Source organism: Nansenia antarctica (genome assembly GCF_963989245.1).
Source record: "Nansenia antarctica genome assembly, chromosome: 6".
Lineage (NCBI taxonomy): Eukaryota > Metazoa > Chordata > Actinopteri > Argentiniformes > Microstomatidae > Nansenia > Nansenia antarctica.
Genome location: NC_137676.1, coordinates 71,359,446 through 71,378,326, shown reverse-complemented (window position 1 = coordinate 71,378,326; position 18,881 = coordinate 71,359,446). Strand labels below are relative to the sequence as shown.

The 18,881-nt window shown below is 48.3% G+C and overlaps 1 protein-coding gene across 1 annotated transcript in view; it reads left to right on the top strand.

The window, feature by feature from the left end:
* Positions 1–749: 749 nt before the first annotated feature.
* Positions 750–18,881, top strand: part of LOC308160916 (structural maintenance of chromosomes protein 2-like) — a gene marked incomplete at both ends in the record, with an annotated part of 36,612 nt that continues 18,480 nt past the window's right edge. The window contains 11 exons of the mRNA XM_080534843.1: positions 750–917; positions 2,125–2,274; positions 2,886–3,008; positions 3,133–3,171; positions 4,722–4,832; positions 5,449–5,493; positions 5,814–5,969; positions 8,065–8,142; positions 8,854–9,000; positions 11,747–11,980; positions 12,363–12,522. Of these exons, the coding sequence (XP_080390969.1) occupies positions 750–917; positions 2,125–2,274; positions 2,886–3,008; positions 3,133–3,171; positions 4,722–4,832; positions 5,449–5,493; positions 5,814–5,969; positions 8,065–8,142; positions 8,854–9,000; positions 11,747–11,980; positions 12,363–12,522 (1,411 nt within the window). The remainder of the gene's footprint in view (positions 918–2,124; positions 2,275–2,885; positions 3,009–3,132; positions 3,172–4,721; positions 4,833–5,448; positions 5,494–5,813; positions 5,970–8,064; positions 8,143–8,853; positions 9,001–11,746; positions 11,981–12,362; positions 12,523–18,881) is intronic.

Sequence of the window (18,881 nt, the reverse complement as noted above, 5' to 3'; positions counted from 1 at the left end):
ACAGTGATGCCCCCACGCTCTGAGCGGCTCTAGGCTAGCGCGGTAAAATCTTTTTTTTCTCATGAATCTTTGTTTTAAATATATATTATTTTTTCCCCCTTATTTTACACCTTTGAGAAAAACCATGACCAAAATAGCATTTATTTGGCTATCATATCAATATTTTAGAGCTCCCCCCAAAATGTCACAAACCATGTTTCCAGGGGAGCTCATGTCACCACCAGGGGAGCTATAGCTCATGTCACCACTAGGGGAGCTATAGCTCATGTCACCACTAGGGGAGCTATAGCTCATGTCACCACTAGGGGAGCTATAGCTCCCCGAGCTTCCCCTTATTTGGCAATGTGCCTCTACCTCGTAACCTAACCATAACCTGCACCTGGCTGGACGGAGGACAAGGTCTGTTGTTGCTGTCGGTATATTTGGGGGATTATTTGTAACTGTTGAACGTGTAAGTTAAGTTAGCCTACTGAAGAATGTTTGTGTTAGTCGGTTTGGACTCACTACTAACTAACTAGCCTGTTAGCGTTAGCAGCTTAACGTTAGCTCAGCTGTAACCTAGCAACGTTAGCAGCTTCACGTTAGCTCAGTAACCCGTTGGGGGGGCGGCAGCGACCCGCTGGCGCCAAAATTCAAAAGGACGTTTTCTTGTTGTGGGTCGTCGCTCCACCAGTCCCGCTGGTGTCTAGAGGGTTGTTTTAATAATATAATATAACTTTCATTTCATAAGATTCACTTTAAGGACAGACATGCACATCAAGTCCATCATCCTGGAGGGCTTCAAGTCTTACGCCCAGAAGACGGAGATCAACGGGTTCGACCCGCTGTTCAACGCGATCACCGGCCTGAACGGCAGCGGCAAGTCCAACATCCTGGACTCCATCTGCTTCCTGCTGGGCATCACCAACCTGTCCCATGTAAGATATATATATATATATATACTATAACTACTACTAACTAACTAACTAACTAACTAACTAACTAACTACCAACCTCTCCCATGTAAGATCCCTAACTAGAACTAAGTCACATAGTAATAATCACACAGTTAGTCATACAACTAACTACTTGTTAACATTTGAACCTCAGAGTCTCATGACTAGTAGTCTCAGGTGGACTAACCGGGTGGAAGCTAACTAGCTACTAGTAGCATCTACATTCAGGGGAGAAGTGTTGACATTTCTGTGTACATATATTGCCATAACAATAACTGTATTTGTATAGCACTTGTCCTGCAAACGCACACACTAACACTAACACACACACTATCAATAATATAAATTACATAATAAACCAAGAATAAACCATACAATCCATGGGGCATAGAACAAAGATAAACAAAATAACTAAATAATATAAGAATTACTAAAAGTAAATACATACGATAAGATGCTAGCTAACTATAACTATAAGTCACAGCAGATACAGCTAACTAGCTTGCTAACTAGTACATTTGAACTTGAAAGTCTCATGACTAGTAGCCAGTAATACCAAGCTGTCAGACAACGACAGGTTGAAGCGACTAACCAGGTGAAAGCTGACTAACTAGTAGGATCTGCATTCAGGGGAGAAGCTTTGACATTTCTGTGTAACATATTTTGCCATAATAAACAAGTTATTGTGCAAAAGAAATCAGTGTTTCTGTCCTCCACTAGGAAACAAAGTTTAATGTTGCTATAAATTAAGAGTATAATCAAGTTATTTCTTCAGTGTATCCCAACATGATTTACACACTCTACAAGTTAATAACTTTTGTTCCCCTGTTTCAGTGTTTGTATTGCAAAAACACTGATCACAATCAATGTTAATCTGTGTTGTAAAAAATCATTAGGCCTATATTCTGTAGCCACTTTTATATATCTGTACATTACATACTGCGCATAAGCTACCGTAATTCTACGTAGCTCATAACTGTATATAGGCCTACCTCTAAACTACCGTACTTGCCATACTGTACCTATCACTATCATTGTCATGTTTTTATATCACTATTTGCACTTCTGGTTAGATGCTAAACTGCATTTTGTTGTATGGTACTGCATACTGATAGTCTGCAATGACAAATGAAAGTTGAATGTCTAATATTTAACAAAGTAATTTCCCCACACCTGATCCATCTTGTAGGTGCGGGCGTCCAACCTTCAGGACCTGGTGTACAAGAACGGCCATGCTGGCATCACCAAAGCCACGGTGTCCATCACCTTCGACAACTCCAACAAGAGCCAGAGCCCGCTGGGGTATGAGACTTCCGATGAGATCACCGTCACCAGACAGGTAGCTATCACTATCACCGTCACCTGACAGGTAGATATCACTATCACTATCACCGTCACCAGACAGGTAGATATCACTATCACTATCACCGTCACCAGACAGGTAGCTATCACTATCACGGTCACCAGACAGGTAGCTATCACTATCACGGTCACCAGACAGGTAGATATCATTACCTGCTCGCGAGTTGATCAAATATGGTGTGTTATGGAAATATTAAATTATCTAAATATAAAATAGAGCAGACAATGTAATACTAGAAGATTAGTTTTAATTTCTCCAGAACTGTTATTTTTATCGAAGGTTTAACTTACGATGACTGGAGGATGTATAGTATCACCTACTGAGACAAATTTACTTATTGTAAGGCACTTTGGATAAAAGCGTCTTCTAAATGACATACATGGTAAATGTGTGTGTGCATGTTGATCATAAGAGTTATTGTATTTACATTTACGTTTTGGGCATTTAGCAGACGCCTTTATGCAAAGCGACTTACCGTACAACAAATACATTTGACGAAGTAAAGTGAATCACCTATCCACCAGTCGTAGTAGAAGTAGAAGTAGTAGTAGATTGTCTAAAGACGTTGTTTTTGTCTGAATCTCCAGGTTGTCATTGGGGGCAGGAACAAGTACCTCATCAATGGGGTGAACGTCAACAACGCCAAAGTGCAGGACCTGTTCTGCTCCGTCGGCCTCAACGTCAACAACCCCCACTTCCTCATCATGCAGGTACGTCTGACATCTGCAGATCTGCAGTGGTCCAAGATGGCGGCTTCTCAGAGCTCCAGATGATGATGTTAATAGATAATAAATGACTGACTGACTGACGTGAGGACATCTTGGAATGTTTCAGGGGAGAATCACCAAGGTCCTGAACATGAAGCCACCTGAGGTAAGACACACACACACACACACCTACACACACACACACACACACACACACACACACACACACACACACACACTCTCTCTCACAGTCGCACATTCTCACACACACACTCGCAATCAAACACACACGTTTACATCAGGGTTTCCGTTAACCGGTAATTACCGGTCTTTGTCCGGTAAAATTAGTGGAAGTCCGACAAGTTGAAAACTCGTCGGACATAAATGTCCGGTGAAAATAATTCCCTCTAACCATTTTCAGCTGAGCACCAAACACACACACAGAACACTGCCCGAGAGAGAAGGACCCGCCCCCTTTAGTTAGCCTATAGGCTATAGGCTAACTAAAGGGGGCGGGTCCTTCTCTCTCGGGCAGTGTTACACGAGTGTGTGTGTGCGTGTGTTTGGTGCTCAGCTGAAAATGGTGTCCCGAAGCGGAGCGCTTTAACTTTATCGCACAATAACAAGGATAACAAACAAAACGGACAACATTTACACTAAGATGGAGACAAACTTCAGCGATATGATCTAACAGCCGGTCTTCAGGACGACATACAGACCCGTATGAGCTTACAGGGCTATCCCCTATCTATCTGAGAAAAGGCATAGCCTAGGCTGTAACATCGAACGGAAATTAGCCTATACGCATTGCAAGTTAATTTAAAGCCTATTTATTTTCAAAGAGTTTTATTCTATTTTATTTTATCTGATAAAAGGCATATGAACGGAAATTAGGCTAGCCGTGTCACGCCAGAAGCCTACATGCTTGCACTGTTACTGTTCAATAAAATGTTATACATCTAGACATTGTGGTATTTCTTTATATACGTATCCCAGACTGCCTATCAATTGTTTCTCAATAAACAGTTATGTTCTCCCCATTGTCATACTCCCGAGCTAAACGAAATGCCTTCCCAACCAGCGAGACCTGGTTATAGAAATGACGTTGTTTTATTGATTTAAAAAAAAGGGTAAAACTGGAAAGAGAAAATAGAAAACTCACATTAATCCCAAACAATTTAACAAACTTCAGTTAACGTAATGTGGAGTCCGTTCATTGATCGATGCTGTCTGTTCAGTTCCCAGTGAGGCGCCCGTTCAGCGCTGGATTTGACGCATGGCATAGCGCGCATGCGTCAAATCATGTTATATTATTATATATTATATAGCTCGCATCTAATCGTATCGGATGAGAAATAGACATTAAATGGCATATATAGGCCGCTACACAACAGTAATCACCGCGACAAACAGCTAGATTAGATTTGAAAAAAAGAAATATGATTTTGAAAAAATTTTTTTTTATTATATTTTAATATGATGACCGGAATATATCACGTTTGTCCGGTAAATCGAATTCTTCCCAGACACGATGTCCGACGGCAAATTTTTCTAACGGAAACCCTGGTTTACATACACACACACACACATTCTCTAACACACACTCACAATCAAACACACACTCTCTCTCACATGTTTACACATGCTAATACACACACACACACACACACACAGAGCACCATTTCCACCTCTCTGAACCTCTGGCCGCACCTGTAGATTCTGGCCATGATCGAGGAGGCTGCTGGTACCAGGATGTACGAGTGTAAGAAGATCACCGCCCAGAAAACCATCGAGAAGAAGGAAGCCAAGCTGAAAGAGATCCAGACGGTACAGCAGCCATCTATGACCCCTCTTAGGTTATCTTACTGTAAACGGTCTTTGGCCGATCTTAGGTTATCCTACCGTAAACAGATCTTAGGTTATCTTACTGTAAACAGTCTTTGGCCGATCTTAGGTTATCCTACCGTAAACAGATCTTAGGTTATCTTACTGTAAACAGTCTTTGGCCGATCTTAGGTTATCTTATTGTAAGCAGATCTTAGGTTATCTTACTGTAAACAGATCTTAGGTTATCCTACCGTAAACAGATCTTAGGTTATCTTACTGTAAACAGTCTTAGGTTATCTTACTGTAAACAGATCTTAGGTTATCTTACTGTAAACAGATCTTAGGTTATCCTACCGTAAACAGATCTTAGGTTATCTTACTGTAAACAGATCTTAGGTTATCTTACTGTAAGCAGATCTTAGGTTATCTTACTGTAAGCAGATCTTAGGTTATCTTACTGTAAGCAGATCTTAGGTTATCTTACTGTAAACAGATCTTAGGTTATCTTACTGTAAGCAGATCTTAGGTTATGTTACTGTAAACAGATCTTGGGTTATCTTACTGTCAACAGTCTTTGAGTTTTTTTTTACTCATTGTGTTCATCGTTTGTCTTCAGATCTTGGATGAAGAGATTACCCCGACCATGCAGAAACTGAACGAGGTAGGAATGTGGGAAATGGTCTTGCCTATTCACCTGAAAATCTCTCTTTCTCTCTTTCTCTCTCTTTCTCTCTTTCTCTCTCTCTTTCTCTCTCTCTCTCTCTCTCTCTCTCTCTCTCTCTCTCTCTCTCTCTCCCTCTCCCTCTCTGTCTCTCTCTCTCTCTGTCTCTCTCTCTCTATATATATATATATATCTTTCTCTCTCTCCCTCATATATCTCTTTCTCTCTCTCTCTCTCTCTCTCTCTCTGTCTCTCTCTCTCTCTCTCTCTCCCTCTCCCTCCCATCCAGAATATGACCCCCTCCCCCTCTCTCCCCTCAGGAAAGGTCTTCCTACCTGGAGTACCAGATGCTGATGAGGGAGATCGAGCACCTGAGCCGCCTCTACGTGGCCTGGCTGTTTGTGTGTGCTGAGGAGACCAAGGCCATGTCTGCTGAGGGCCTGAGGGGCATGCAGGACGTCATCGCTCAGCTGCAGGTGCCTACGTCTTACTGCTTATATATCAGTCGTGTATTGGTTGTATATTGATAAAATATTGTCTATATATTGATAAAATATTGGTTATGTATTGATAAAATATTGGTGATATACAGGGATTAAAGTTCTCCGTCGCTACGACGGATTTCTGTCAATTTATTCCAAGTTGCGACGGATTTATTCCAAGTTGTGACGGATTTTACCTGGTGTAATATGATTTGTAGAGGCAGACAATCTATTTTGATGTCGGTATTAGGTATATAAATGATATATAATAGCCTACATATAGGCCTTTATTGGCTACAACTATGCGACAGTAACAGAGCGGGGTGCACTGACGCTGAACCCCTCATAGTGATAAGTAGGTGGACATGGTGCGTGGTGCTGAAATAGCCGACATGCGGTGTGTAGTTAGAAAAAAGTAACGCCAGCTCAGTAAATCATTCAAACTTAATGTTTACTTATAGGCTATGTGACTGCACCACACATGTGAACAGTAACAAAGCAAATGCAGTTTAATTTGATGAAAAACATTGACAACAAAATCGGCGCAAAAAAAAAAAAAGCTGAATCCGCTTGATCATGGAGGGCGAGGGGTGGTGGTGCATAGGCTGCCTATATGCTCCTGAAACGACAGAGAAAACACGCTACCTTACTAGGGATAATAATTACAATGAGCCATTCATTAAAAATAGAAATAATAATATTAGGCTATTAAATCTCACTTAATGAGAAAACTGGCATCTCCCATCGGTCACTATTTGTTATCTGGTGATATGGACGTCTTTGAGTGTCTAGAAAAGCGCTATAAGTCTAATGTATTATTATTTTTTATTATTATTATGGACGTCACTTTAATCCGGCAGTTCTCAAGGTTTTTATGCACCAATCGATTCCTCTAGCGCGTCTTTATCACATTCATTGATGAAAAGGACGACTCGCATGTATAGGTGGAAGGGAACATTCATTGTGAGCACGTAAAATGTGAGTCTCACAACGGCTTTGCTTTGATGAAACCAGGTAGGATGAACGCATAGTTCGCTGTCCATTCCTGTTTAAATGCCCTGTTTTCACCGTCAACTTTCCTCTTTAGACCTTTGGAGAGTGACATTATGTTTCTCTTGCTAGCTAGCATGTTAAATGTTTAGCTAACTTCACCCGACACGCAAACAACCAATCCAATAATAATGTGACCTTGTCTGGGAGGAGGGGGGAATAATTATCACAATAAAAGTATGTTAAATAATTATTAGAATAAGTTAGGCTGCGCTACATCGTCAGTCCACACATTTATTATTCAAAAATATGGAAAAGGGCGAAACTACGTTTCAACGTTGTTGAGAATCACAACACAAACTCGCTATTCAAGTCCAAAACACTGCAACAAAATGGATTGGACTGCTACCTAGTTAACTATAACACTACTGTACATTGTTTAGCAGGCTCACAAAACAAGCTGTGTTAGTTGACTAGCGATGTGTCATTGATTTTCTACAACGCGGAAATGTATTTACATTTTTCGAAAGAAAAGTCAAAGCATTAGAACGTAGAACGGAAAAACGCACGCGCGCTTTGCGCACGGAAAGCCACCGCACCGGCCCCGATTTGGCCTGAATTTTTTTTTCCGTCAGGAGATTTTGTTTTTGCTTTAATCCCTGGATATATTAGTTATATATTGTTAGAATATTGCTTGTATATTGGTTATATATTGGTTGTATATTGTTAAAATATTGGTTATATATTGGTTGTATATTGTTAAAATATTGGTTGTATATTGTTAAAATATTGCTTGTATATCGGTTGTATATTGATAGAATATGGGTTATATATTGTTCATGGTGTGACCAGCTGTTTTTGTCAAAAGTGCTGTACGAAATCATTATCAAATCATTAGTTATTATTGTTAATAGATTGTTCATGTCGTAAAGCACTTTGTGATGATTGCCTTTGGAGAAAGCGCTCTACAAATATGTGTTATTGCCTGACTGACTGATTGATTGACTGATTGATTGACTGATTGACTGATTGATTGACTGACTGACTGATTGATTGACTGATTGATTGATTGACTGGCTGACTGATTGATTGATTGCAGGCCAACAAGGTGGAGAACGATCGCATGGTCCAGGAGCTCTCTGCTGAGATCCAGGAGCTGCAAGAGCACAGAGAAAAGGTGCAGAACACTCCACCTCTCTCTCTCTCTCTCTGCCTCTCTCTCTGCCTCTCTCTCTCTCTCTCTCTCTCTCTCTGTCTCTCTGTCTCTCTCTCTCTCTCACACTCTCTCTCTCTCTCTCCCTCCCTCTCTGTCTTTCTCTCTCACTCTCCCTCTCCCTCTCTCTCTCTGTCTCTCTCTCTCTCTCTGCCTCTCTCTCTCGTCTCTCTCAACGGCAGAGCTTAATTTGTTGACCGCTAACTCTCTCTTTTTGATTGATTGATTGATTGATTGATTGAGCTCCTTATCTAACACTTCGAAAACTGACTTCACATGGACACATTTTAAGATATAGACACACAAAGGATGACAAATTAACCATTGTGTGTGTCTGTGGCTGTGTCCGTGCGTGTCCGTGTGTGTGTGTGTCCGTCCCTGTGTGTCTGTGTGTGTGTCCGCGTGTGTGTCTCCGTCCGTGTGTGTGTCCCCGTGTGTGTGTGTGTCTGTGTGTGTTTCCGTCCGTGTGTGTGTGTCCGCGTGTGTGCCTGTGTCCGTCCGTGTGTGTGTCTGTGTCCGTCCGTGTGTGTGTGTCCGTCCGTGTCTGTGTCCGTGTCCGTTTGTGTGTGTCCGTCCCTGTGTATGTCTGTGTCCGTCCGTGTGTGTGTCTGTGTCCGTGTGTGTGTATGTCCGTCCCTGTGTGTGTCCGTCCCTGTGTGTGTGTGTGTGTGACAGGAGCGTGACAGTCTGAGGTCTCTGGAGGCGGCGGTGTCGGACACCAAGCGTGTGGACACCAAGGCTCAGAGCAGCCTGGACCTGAGGAGACAGAACCTGACGGACGAGACCAAGAAGAGGAAGGAGCTGCTCAAGAACATGGAGGAGGTGTGTGTGTGTGTGGGAGTGTGTGTGTGTGTGTGTGTGTGTGTGTGTGTGTGTGTGTGTGACTCAATATAAGTGTGTGTGTCTGAGTGACTGAATATGTGAGTGTGTGAGTGTTAGGGGTGTAACGGATCACGGAAATTCCGTGATCCGTTCGGATCGCCCTCCACGGTTCGGAACGCATGTGTACCGCGGATCAATTGCAAAATGTTAACAAGTAATAATATTACTTAATATCTCTTGTAAATCACAATGTAGAGTTGCCATGAAAAGATAGACGCGACAGTTGCGGGCTTTGTTTCACTCTAAAGCGCAATGATAGGTTGATAATGCGAAAGAAAAATAATCCGTTGTTTGCTCACTACACGTGAAGCTGGGACTCCACAACAACAAGGCTGCGTTCGTAAATCCGCTCTGGAATCTGATCAGCGTTCAAGGAACGCCTCTTGTCCAATCAAATTACTTGGTCCCTTTATGACGTCGGACCCAGTGTGCGCTCCGGCGCTCTCAAAGCGAATTTACGAACGCGGCCCACAAGTGTATCATGTTACGTTGTTCGGCGGAGAAGAACTCGACATGCCTCCCTCGTCATTTAAATCCCATGTATGGGAGCACTTTGGCTTCTCTGTCAACTATGACGGGAGGCACGAAAAAGGTAGCTCGACAACTTCTGATAATGTAGGCATTTTTTTCATACCATGTTCAAAATAAGGGTTCACTTTATTATTTAGTTAAAAGTGGCATAAAACATGTTTATTCATCTGCTTTAAAGAGCCCAGTGATTCACTGCTGCAACCAGGCGCCTCCTCCCTCTCTCCTATCATTTAAATTGAGTGTATTTCAGTATAATTATGTAATGTTTGAGTGTAGAATATGTTATATATGTATGTGTATATATATATATATGACCAGTTTTGACATCTTGAATGTTGTTGGTTTTTGTCACATAGTAAAAGTGGTGTTTTTACAGAATTCAAGGAAAAAGCAGTTTTTATAAAAACAAAAATGTTTTGTGTTGATCCGAAAAAATGATCCGATCCGTGACTCAAAAACCGTGACACGATCCGATCCGTGAGTTAGGTGATCCGTTACACCCCTAGTGAGTGTGTGTGTGCGTGTGTGAGTGTGTGAGTGAGTGTGTGTGTGTGTGTGTGTGTGTGTGTGTGTGTGTGACTCAATATAAGTGTGTGTGTCTGAGTGACTGAATGTGTGTGTGTGTGTGTGTGTGTGTGTGTGTGTGTGTGTGTGACTCAATATAAGTGTACAGGGATGAGGTAGAGCAATTGAGCAAGCTGTGCAAGGTTAACAACCTGCTGCTAAACAAGTCAAAGACCCAGGAACTCATCGTAGACTTCAGGAGGAAAAAGTCCGAGATCCAGCCCCTGCTCATCGACGGAGAGAGCGTGGAGATAGTCTCAACCCTCCGATTCCTGGGACACAACATGCGGGATGACCTGGCCTGGAAGGACAACACTAAAGGCACCATTAAGAGGGCACAACAGCGGCTATACACCCTGAGATGCCTCAGGAAACAACACAACAAGCAGGAGATACTGGTGGCCTTCTACCACGGCGCAGTGGAGAGCATCCTCACCTTCGGCATCTCCAACTGGTTCCACAGCTGCACAACAGCGGAGAGAAACGAGCTACAGAGAGTCGTGAGAACAGCACAGAAGATCACCGGCGCCCCCCTCCCCTCTCTGGAGGAGCTGTACAAAACACGCTGTCTCAGGAGGGCCTCCAAGATCTCCAAGGACCCGACCCACCCTGGGCACGAACACTTTGTCAAGCTGCCCTCGAACAGGAGGTACAGGACCCCGGCCGCTAAGACAAACAGACTGAAGAACAGCTTCTACCACAGGGCCGTCAAGGCCCTGAACACAGAAAAGGCCTAAGTTCTGGGCCCAGGACAGTCCGGACGGATTGTATGGCAGCTAGTGCTGAGGCACAAACATGTACATTTTCAAGCCTGCAAACTGTGACACTTTAAAATAATGTGAAAAAATACTTTTTGTGCAATATGACAACCCTAGTTGACTATCTGTGCAGTATAGTACAGTGGATTGTGTACATAGCCTTTATTGATGTAAACCAGCTCCTTACCTTCTTGTGATTTTATGCATCTATGCTTTTTCTAAAATGTGTTTTCTTTTTCCTTTCCTAAACACCAGGGGAGCCTCCCCTCCTAAATTTCGTTGTTTGGTACCTGTACTGTAGCAATGACAAATAAAGTCCATTCCATTCCAAGTGTGTGTGTCTGAGTGACTGAATATGTGTGTGTGTGTGTGTGTGTGTGTGACTGAATATAAGTGTGTATACGTGTGTGTGTGTGTGTTACTGTACCTCAAAGAAGAGGAGGGAGAAAGGTGTCATATTGATAGACAATTGAGAACATGGAGGAGGTGTGTGTGTGTGTGTAAAACGTGTGTGCGTGTGTCGTCTAATGATAGACAATTGGGTCTTCCACTTGGGAGACATGGAAGAACACTAACCCTCCCTCTCCCCCTCCCTCTCTCTCCCCCTCCCTCTCTCTCCCTCTCTCCTTCCCTCTCCCTCTCTCCTTCCCTCTCCCCCTCCCTCTCTCTCCCTCTCTCCTTCCCTCTCCCTCTCTCCTTCCCTCTCCCCCTCCCTCTCTCTCTCCCTCTCTCCTTCCCTCTCCCTCTCTCCTTCCCTCTCCCCCTCCCTCTCTCTCTCCCTCTCTCTCCCTCTTTCCTTCCCTCTCCCTCTCCCCTCCCTCCTCCCCTCCCAGGATAAGAAGATGCTGGTGGTGAAGGAGGGCGAGGTGGCCAAGGTGGCGGCCAAGCTGCAGGCGGTGGAGGAGAAGGGGCAGCAGGACAGCGCCGCCCTGGTGGTCGCCCAGCAGCACTTCAAGGCTGTGTCGACCGGGCTCTCCACCAATGAGGACGGAGAGGAGGCCACGCTGGCCGGCCACATGATGACCTGCAAGAACGACATCAGCAAGGCCGACTTGGAGGCCAAGCAGGTAAGAGTCAGCCCCCCTCGGGGGTCAGCCAGCTAGCTGCTGTGACCTTTGAACTCTGACCTGGTAGGAAAGGAATGGACCCTTTTTTTAAGACTGCATAGAGTTATATATATATACATCTCTCTCTCTCTCTCTCTCTCTCTAAACTAAATGTAGACTAAAAAAGTCCATTCCTTTCTACCATGTCACATCTAGTCTATTTCTCACAACTTCTTGACTCTCTTCCTCTCCCTCCCTACCTCCCTCCCTCCCCTTTTCCATCCCTCCCCTCCTCCCTCCTCCCCTTCCCACCTCTCCTCCCTCCCTCCTTCCCTCCCCTTTTCCATCCCTCCGACCTCCCTCTCTCCCTCCCTCCCCCCTACCTCCCTCCCTCCCTCCCCAGGCCCAGAATAAGCGGAAGCACGCCCAGGCGGAGTTGAAGACGAAGCAGGCGGAGGTGAAGAAGATGGACGGAGGCTACAAGAAGGACAAGGAGGCCGTCCAGGCCCTCGGGAAACACAGGGAGAAGCTGGAGGCCGAGCTCAGCAAACTCAAATACCAAGGTGTGTGTGTGGGGGGTGGATGGGGAGGGGGGTGGGTGTGGGTGGGGGGGTGGGTGGGTGGGTGTGTGTAGGTGGGTGTGTGGGTGGGGGTGTGTGTAGGTGGGTGGGGGTGTGTAGGTGGGTGGGTGTGTGGGGAGGGGGTGTGTGTGTGTGTGTGTGTGTGTGTGTGTGTGAGAGAGAGAGAGAGAGGACGTGGAGTTGAGAAAATACTTTTCAGATTGGACCCATATCTGGTACATCTGGCCTAGATGGTTACTGCTTCTATTTTCATTTTAGCACTAATAATAATAATAATAATAATAGGGTTAGTAATTGTAACCAGGGAGTAGCTAAAGGACTGTAGAATTTAGGAAGGGCTGGTTATCTAACTAACTCTGAGCTAAATCGGCAGTGTAGGAGGACAGAGGCAGGGGGCGCCAGCAACCCTTTAGACTAGCATTACTAGCATTAGCATTAGCATTAGCATTCGCATTAGCTAACAGACAACTGAACACACAGCAACTGTATCAAATATGAACAAACACATTTATTTATACAAAGGATATATACATCCCCATATATACTCCCTCCCCGCCGGCCACACACACACTCAATCACTCCCTCACAGTACCTGGCCTGAAAAAGGCTTAGAGTCCCGGACTGAAAGGAGCGCGTTGAGGCCTGGTTGGAGCTCGCATGTGCTTCGAGGAAGGCAGCAGACAAAGGGGGGGGGAGTGACGTTGCAACTCGAAGGGAAAGGGGCTTCTTCGTAGTCAACGACGAGGTTGGTGAATGGCTCAGGTCCGGTGGTCCACGGTCAGCTCCGGTGGTGTCGGCGGTCGGTCGCAATCCACCCCGTGGAGGCGACGGCTCTGTCCAGCTTGGGTCTCGCTATGCGCCAACGTTAGCAGCCGGCGGCTAGCAAGGCTGGCTAACGGGGACACAGCTACACTGGGCTAGCGCTGCCAACTCAACAAACTCCGAACTCCCGCGGTGCTGCGGGTAGCCCGTGATTCACTACTAACAGTCAATGTTAAAGGCAGGTCTCTAAATGACTCGTGTTGTCTTCGGTCTCAGCACCGTGTGCGTTTACTGATCCACCATCTTTGTCTCACATTCGGTTCCTTCTGCTTCTCCTTCTCACTCTCGTCACTCTGGCACAGACCACTTCCGTCGCTATATATATCAACCGAACATACATCCGGTCACGTACGCCAATCATACATCCGGTCACGTACGCCACTCAAAACCACGCCCACTAATCTGGCGCTTGCACAATACTAAACAAATCTAAGACAGAACTTATACAATTACAATAACAATACATACACCTTCATGAAAACGTACATGAATAGTATGGAAAATAATAAAGGAAATAACAGGGGCAAAAATAGGGCTGATTCGGGGAAACTAACTGGCTCTAAATTGTGGGCCTTCATAACAGCCGCCCCATGAAACCCTCGGTTTCATTTAACTATGGAAGGCACACTGGCTAGGCTGCTCTAGCAGCGTGAGGTATGAGGTGATAGTGTCCTTTGTAATTTGCGGGAGCTCAATCAGGCGTGCCACAGGTCGGGTGTAAGTGCGACCACCAACGTCCACGATGGCCGTCCGCACCCTTCCATCCGGACCCGGCAGGACCTTGGTCACTCTGCCTGTCTGCCAGGCGGCGCGTGGAAGGGACTGGTCGATCACCAGTACCACGGCACCTTCGGACAAGTTGTCTCTCTCCCTCGTCCACTTCTGCCTGACTTGCAGGGTCGGCAGGTAGTGCAGTATGAACTGCCTCCAGAACTGGTCCGCGAGCACCTGGCTGTGCCTCCACCATCTTCTTCCGGTGAGCTCTGCAGGGTCGTAGACTACCTGAGGCAGTGCAGAGTCTCGCCGCCCCATCAGCAAGAAGTTGGGCGTAATGGGATCCAGATCTGCTACATCACTGGAGGTATAGCCTAGGGGCCGGGAGTTCAAGATGCCCTCAATCTCTGCTAGTACAGTCTCGAGCACCTCATCGGTAGGCACCTTCTGTCCGAGAATGGTACGTAGGACGTTCTTTACTGAGCGAATCTCCCGCTCCCAGGCTCCCCCGAAGTGTGGAGCATTTGGGGGGTTGAACTCAAACTTCACTTGCTGGGAGGCGAGTCTGTCACGGACCTCCTCAGTCATCGCAGCGTAGCTCGCCCTCAGCTCGGCCTCACCACCGACGAAGTTGGTGCCTCTGTCCGACCGGAGGGTCTTAGGGGTCCCTCGCCTGGAGGTGAACCTCTTGAAGGACATGAGGAAGCTGTCGCTTGTGAGCTGGTGCAGAACTTCAAGGTGCATTGCTCTCGTCGTCAGGCACGTGTAGATGATGCCCCACCGCTTTTCGGAGGCTCGCCGGTTTCGGACTAGGAGTGGCCCGAAACAGTCGACCCCAGTAGAGTGGAACGGAGCCTGTCTCAGTCGCAGCCGGTCCTCGGGCAGATCGGACATCATGGGCTGCGGCGGCGTGGCTCGCCACCTCTGGCAGTCCGAGCAGGACCTTTGATATCTCCGTACCGCCTCCCGTCCATGGAGTATCCAGAACCTCCGTCGTACCTCCGCGAAGACACGCTCTCCACCCGCGTGCTGCACTTTGTCATCATGGTGCTTGATGACCAATCTGGTGACCTGATGCTTAGTGGGAAGCACGATGGGATGCTTCGTGTCTAGGTCTAGATCTTGAGCGCGGCGCAGTCTGCCACCCACGCGAAGGAGAACACCGTCGAGCTCTGGAGCTAAGCCGCGGAGTCTACTGTCCGAGGGGATCGGCTTCCCTTTCTCGAGACACTCCAGCTCTCGGGAGAAGGCATCCTGTTGGGCACTCTGCAGCACCAGGAGCTCCGCCGCGGTGTAATCTTCGGCGCTGAGCGTAGTATCTAGGGGTAGACCGGCCTTGGAGCAGAACATCCTCTTCTGCAGCTCTTCGAGCGTCTCACACTCCTCTCCCGGAGTAGTCTCAGGGTCTACGACCTGGGTGGCTCCGCAGAACAACGTCTTACGCAGCTCTTTGTCCTCTCTGTCTTCTGCTAACGCCGGCGTGGCTGGCCACTCTGACTCCCGCTCCTGTAGGAAGTCTGGTCCCGTGTGATACAGGTGGGGCTCAGCCAGATCCTGGAGAGTTGCCCCTCTCGTGATGACGTCAGCAGGGTTCCTCTTGGTGTCTACATAACGCCAGCAGTTCACCTCAGTCAACTCCAGAATCTCTGCGACTCGGGTGCCCACGAACACCTTATACCGACATGAGCTGGACTTCAACCACTGGAGGACGGTAGTTGAGTCTGACCACATGGTGACGCTCATCAGAGGTAGCTGGAGCTCGTCGAGCAGGAACCTTCCCAGTTGCGCGCCGTTCAGGGCAGCACACAGCTCCAGTCTTGGGATGGACTGTTGCTTTTTCGGCGCCACTCGGGAACGTGCCAGGACAAACGAGACGCGGACTTCACCTCCAAGCTCTGCCGCTCTGACGTATGCCACGGACCCGTACGCCATCTCCGAGGCGTCGCAGAATACATGTAGCGTGATGACACTCCTCTCTAGGTCCGTGGAGGGAGGGAAGTAGCTCCGCTGCAGCTTGATGTGCTGGAGAGTGGGAAGTTCCTGCTCCCAGGCCTTCCACTTCTCTTCTAGGTGACGAGGCAGAGGATCATCCCATCCTCGTTCTTGGGCCCACAGCTCCCGGACAAGCACCTTGGCCATCGTCGTGAAGGGAGCGATATATCCCAGTGGGTCGTACTGGCTCGCTAGAGTGCTGTATATCGTTCTCATCGTGACGCGTTGGGGCTTGGCAGGCTTATTGCGATAGCGTAGAGTGTCGGTCTGGAACTGCCAGATAAGTCCGAGCGTCATCTCCTGAGCATCATCTGGTGAGTGAGAGACCCAAGCCTCGCTGCTGGTCGAGGTGGCCTCCTTCGGGAGGTCTCTGATGACTTGCGGGTCGTTGCTGGCCCACTGGCAGATCTCAAATCCACCCTCCTGGAGATGAGCACGCAGGTCCTGGACTAGCTGACGGGCTTCCGTGGCGGTCTTCGAACTGTGGAGGCAGTTGTCCACGTAAAAGCTCTTATGGACGGCGTCAAACACTCCAGGAGGTGCCGTCTCCTGCGCGGCGTGAGTCTGTAGCGCATAGGTAGCGCAACAGGGGCTGCAGGTTGTCCCGAAGGGTAGCACCTCCCACTGGTAGATAGAGGGGTCGGGGTCGCTCGGGTCCTCTCTCCAGAGAAACCTCATGAGTGGCTTGTCTTCCTCCAACATCCTGACCTGGTGAAACATTCGCTTAATGTCACCACTGACTGCGATCGGCTGCTGACGGAATCGCACCAGAACTCCCAAGAGGGCTGGGGTCAAGGTTGGACCAGGGAGAAGATAGTGGTTGAGGTTGAGCTTCCCCACCTGGTAGCTACAGTTGAAGACCACTCGGTTCTTCCCGTTGTGGTGAACATTGTGGTGCGGGAGGTACCAAGACTCGGCACTCTGGTTCGCCTCGGCTGGCTCAAGCTTCTTCACCAGACCGGACTCCGTCAGTTTCTTCATCTCCGTTCGGTAAGAAGCAGCAAGGACCTCGTCCTTCCTCATACGCTTCTCAGTGCTGGTCAGACACTGTAGGACGGTTCGAGGGGATACTCGAAACTCTGGCATGGGTTCTCTTCGGAGTAGTGGTGTGACGTATCTCTTCACGCCCTGGACTTCGATACGCACTGTCTTTGCTTTAAGGAGGTCTATGGCGTAGACGTCCTCCTTTGACCGTACGTAGAGCTTCTCATTCTTGTAGGGCGCAACGTCTAGCGTCCACAGCTTCTGGACGTTGTCTAGTAGCGCCGCATTCATGGAGTCCACACTGGTGTGAAGGCAGTTGATGGTCTGCACTTCTTCGGTTCGGACATGGAGGGATGACGTAGCTCTCCCGTCTCTATCTCTCCACTCGGTAGCGCCTTGGAGGGCCCACCCAAGCGCAGTCTTAACAGCCATCGGGCAGCCTCGTGGTCCTCTCAGCGGAGGACGGAGCGACACGATCAGTGCAGCGTTGTCCGAGCCGATGAGAAGGGTTGGCTCCGCTCCTTCTATCGGATGTAGGTCTACTCGCCGTAGGTGGGAATATCTTGCGCGTAATCTCTCCAGGGGGTAGTCGTAGCGGGAGAGCGCTAGCTGGTCTGCGGTGAAGACATTCTGAAGCCGATATCTGTCCGACGGCCGCCCCGCCGGGGAGATAGAGAAGTTGATTCTCGCCCCGGTGACCTCTTTAAGGTCGCGACGTATCGTGCGCAGAGTCAGCTTCTCCTCAGTCCCTTGGAGCCCCAACTGGCGCACTGCCTCCTGGAGAAGGATGGTCCGTTCCGACCCGTCGTCTAGAACGGCGTACGTGTCGTACACAGCGTTGTTGTGGTGAAGTCGGACCTTCACCACCTTCAGTAGGACCTTGGAGCCGCTGCTCTGGGTTGGGTCTAGATAGTAGACAGGTGTTTCCTCTTCCGGTGCGCTACCGGACCTAGGGCTTCTGGTGCCCTCCGTGGACCTGGCGAGGGAGACCTCGTGTAGGATGTTGAGGTGGACCTCCTCACAGCGGTTGCACTTTCTCCTCAAGGTGCAGTTCTTAGCCAGATGGTCGCGCCCACAGTTCCAGCACCTCTTGTTCTCCTCGAGCCACCTCTGCTTGGCCTCGGTACTCAGGTTGTTGAAGTCACTGCACTCATTGAACCAGTGCTCGCTGGTGCAGTACGGACATGGCGGTGGACCTCTCCGTCCCTTTTGAGGGGGTTGAGCACTCCTACTGGGCGTCCTCTGTTCGAGCTCGGCCTGTCCCAGCGGTCTCCCTTCTCCCTCTCCTTCTTCGGCTCAGCGTAACCCATGGCGTCTACGTTGGTGTCATGCACTTCCTCCAGTAGGAACTCCGCGAAGGCAGCCATGCTCAGACCCAACTTCCCGGGGTTACGAACGCGCTGCTGTCGCCGGAACCTCTCCTGCCGGAAACGTGGGATCTTGCGGAGCAGCCGCTCTACGTTGGAGGTGCTGTTGATCTCGCTGGCGCCAGCTGGGCCCTGCGTCTTCAGCATTCCAACCAAGGTGTGCACGCGGAGCGCGAAGTCATCCAGCGCCCGTTCATCCTTGATGGGGGCCTGCTGTTCGAGGGCTTGCAGTTCAGCAAGGGCGTGGTTCCAGGGACGACCGTAGCGGGCATCCAAGTCGGCGAGCGCTCTGGTGTAAGGTGTCGGTGCGGAGGCATGGGCCAGAACCATGTTGTGGGCTCTGGGGTTCCTCACATGCTGAAGGAGAATCGCATATTTGTAGGACTCTGAGCAGGAGTCGTCCAAGAGCGTGTCTAGGCAGATGCGTAGTTCCACATACTGGCTCCTGTCCTCGTCCTTGAA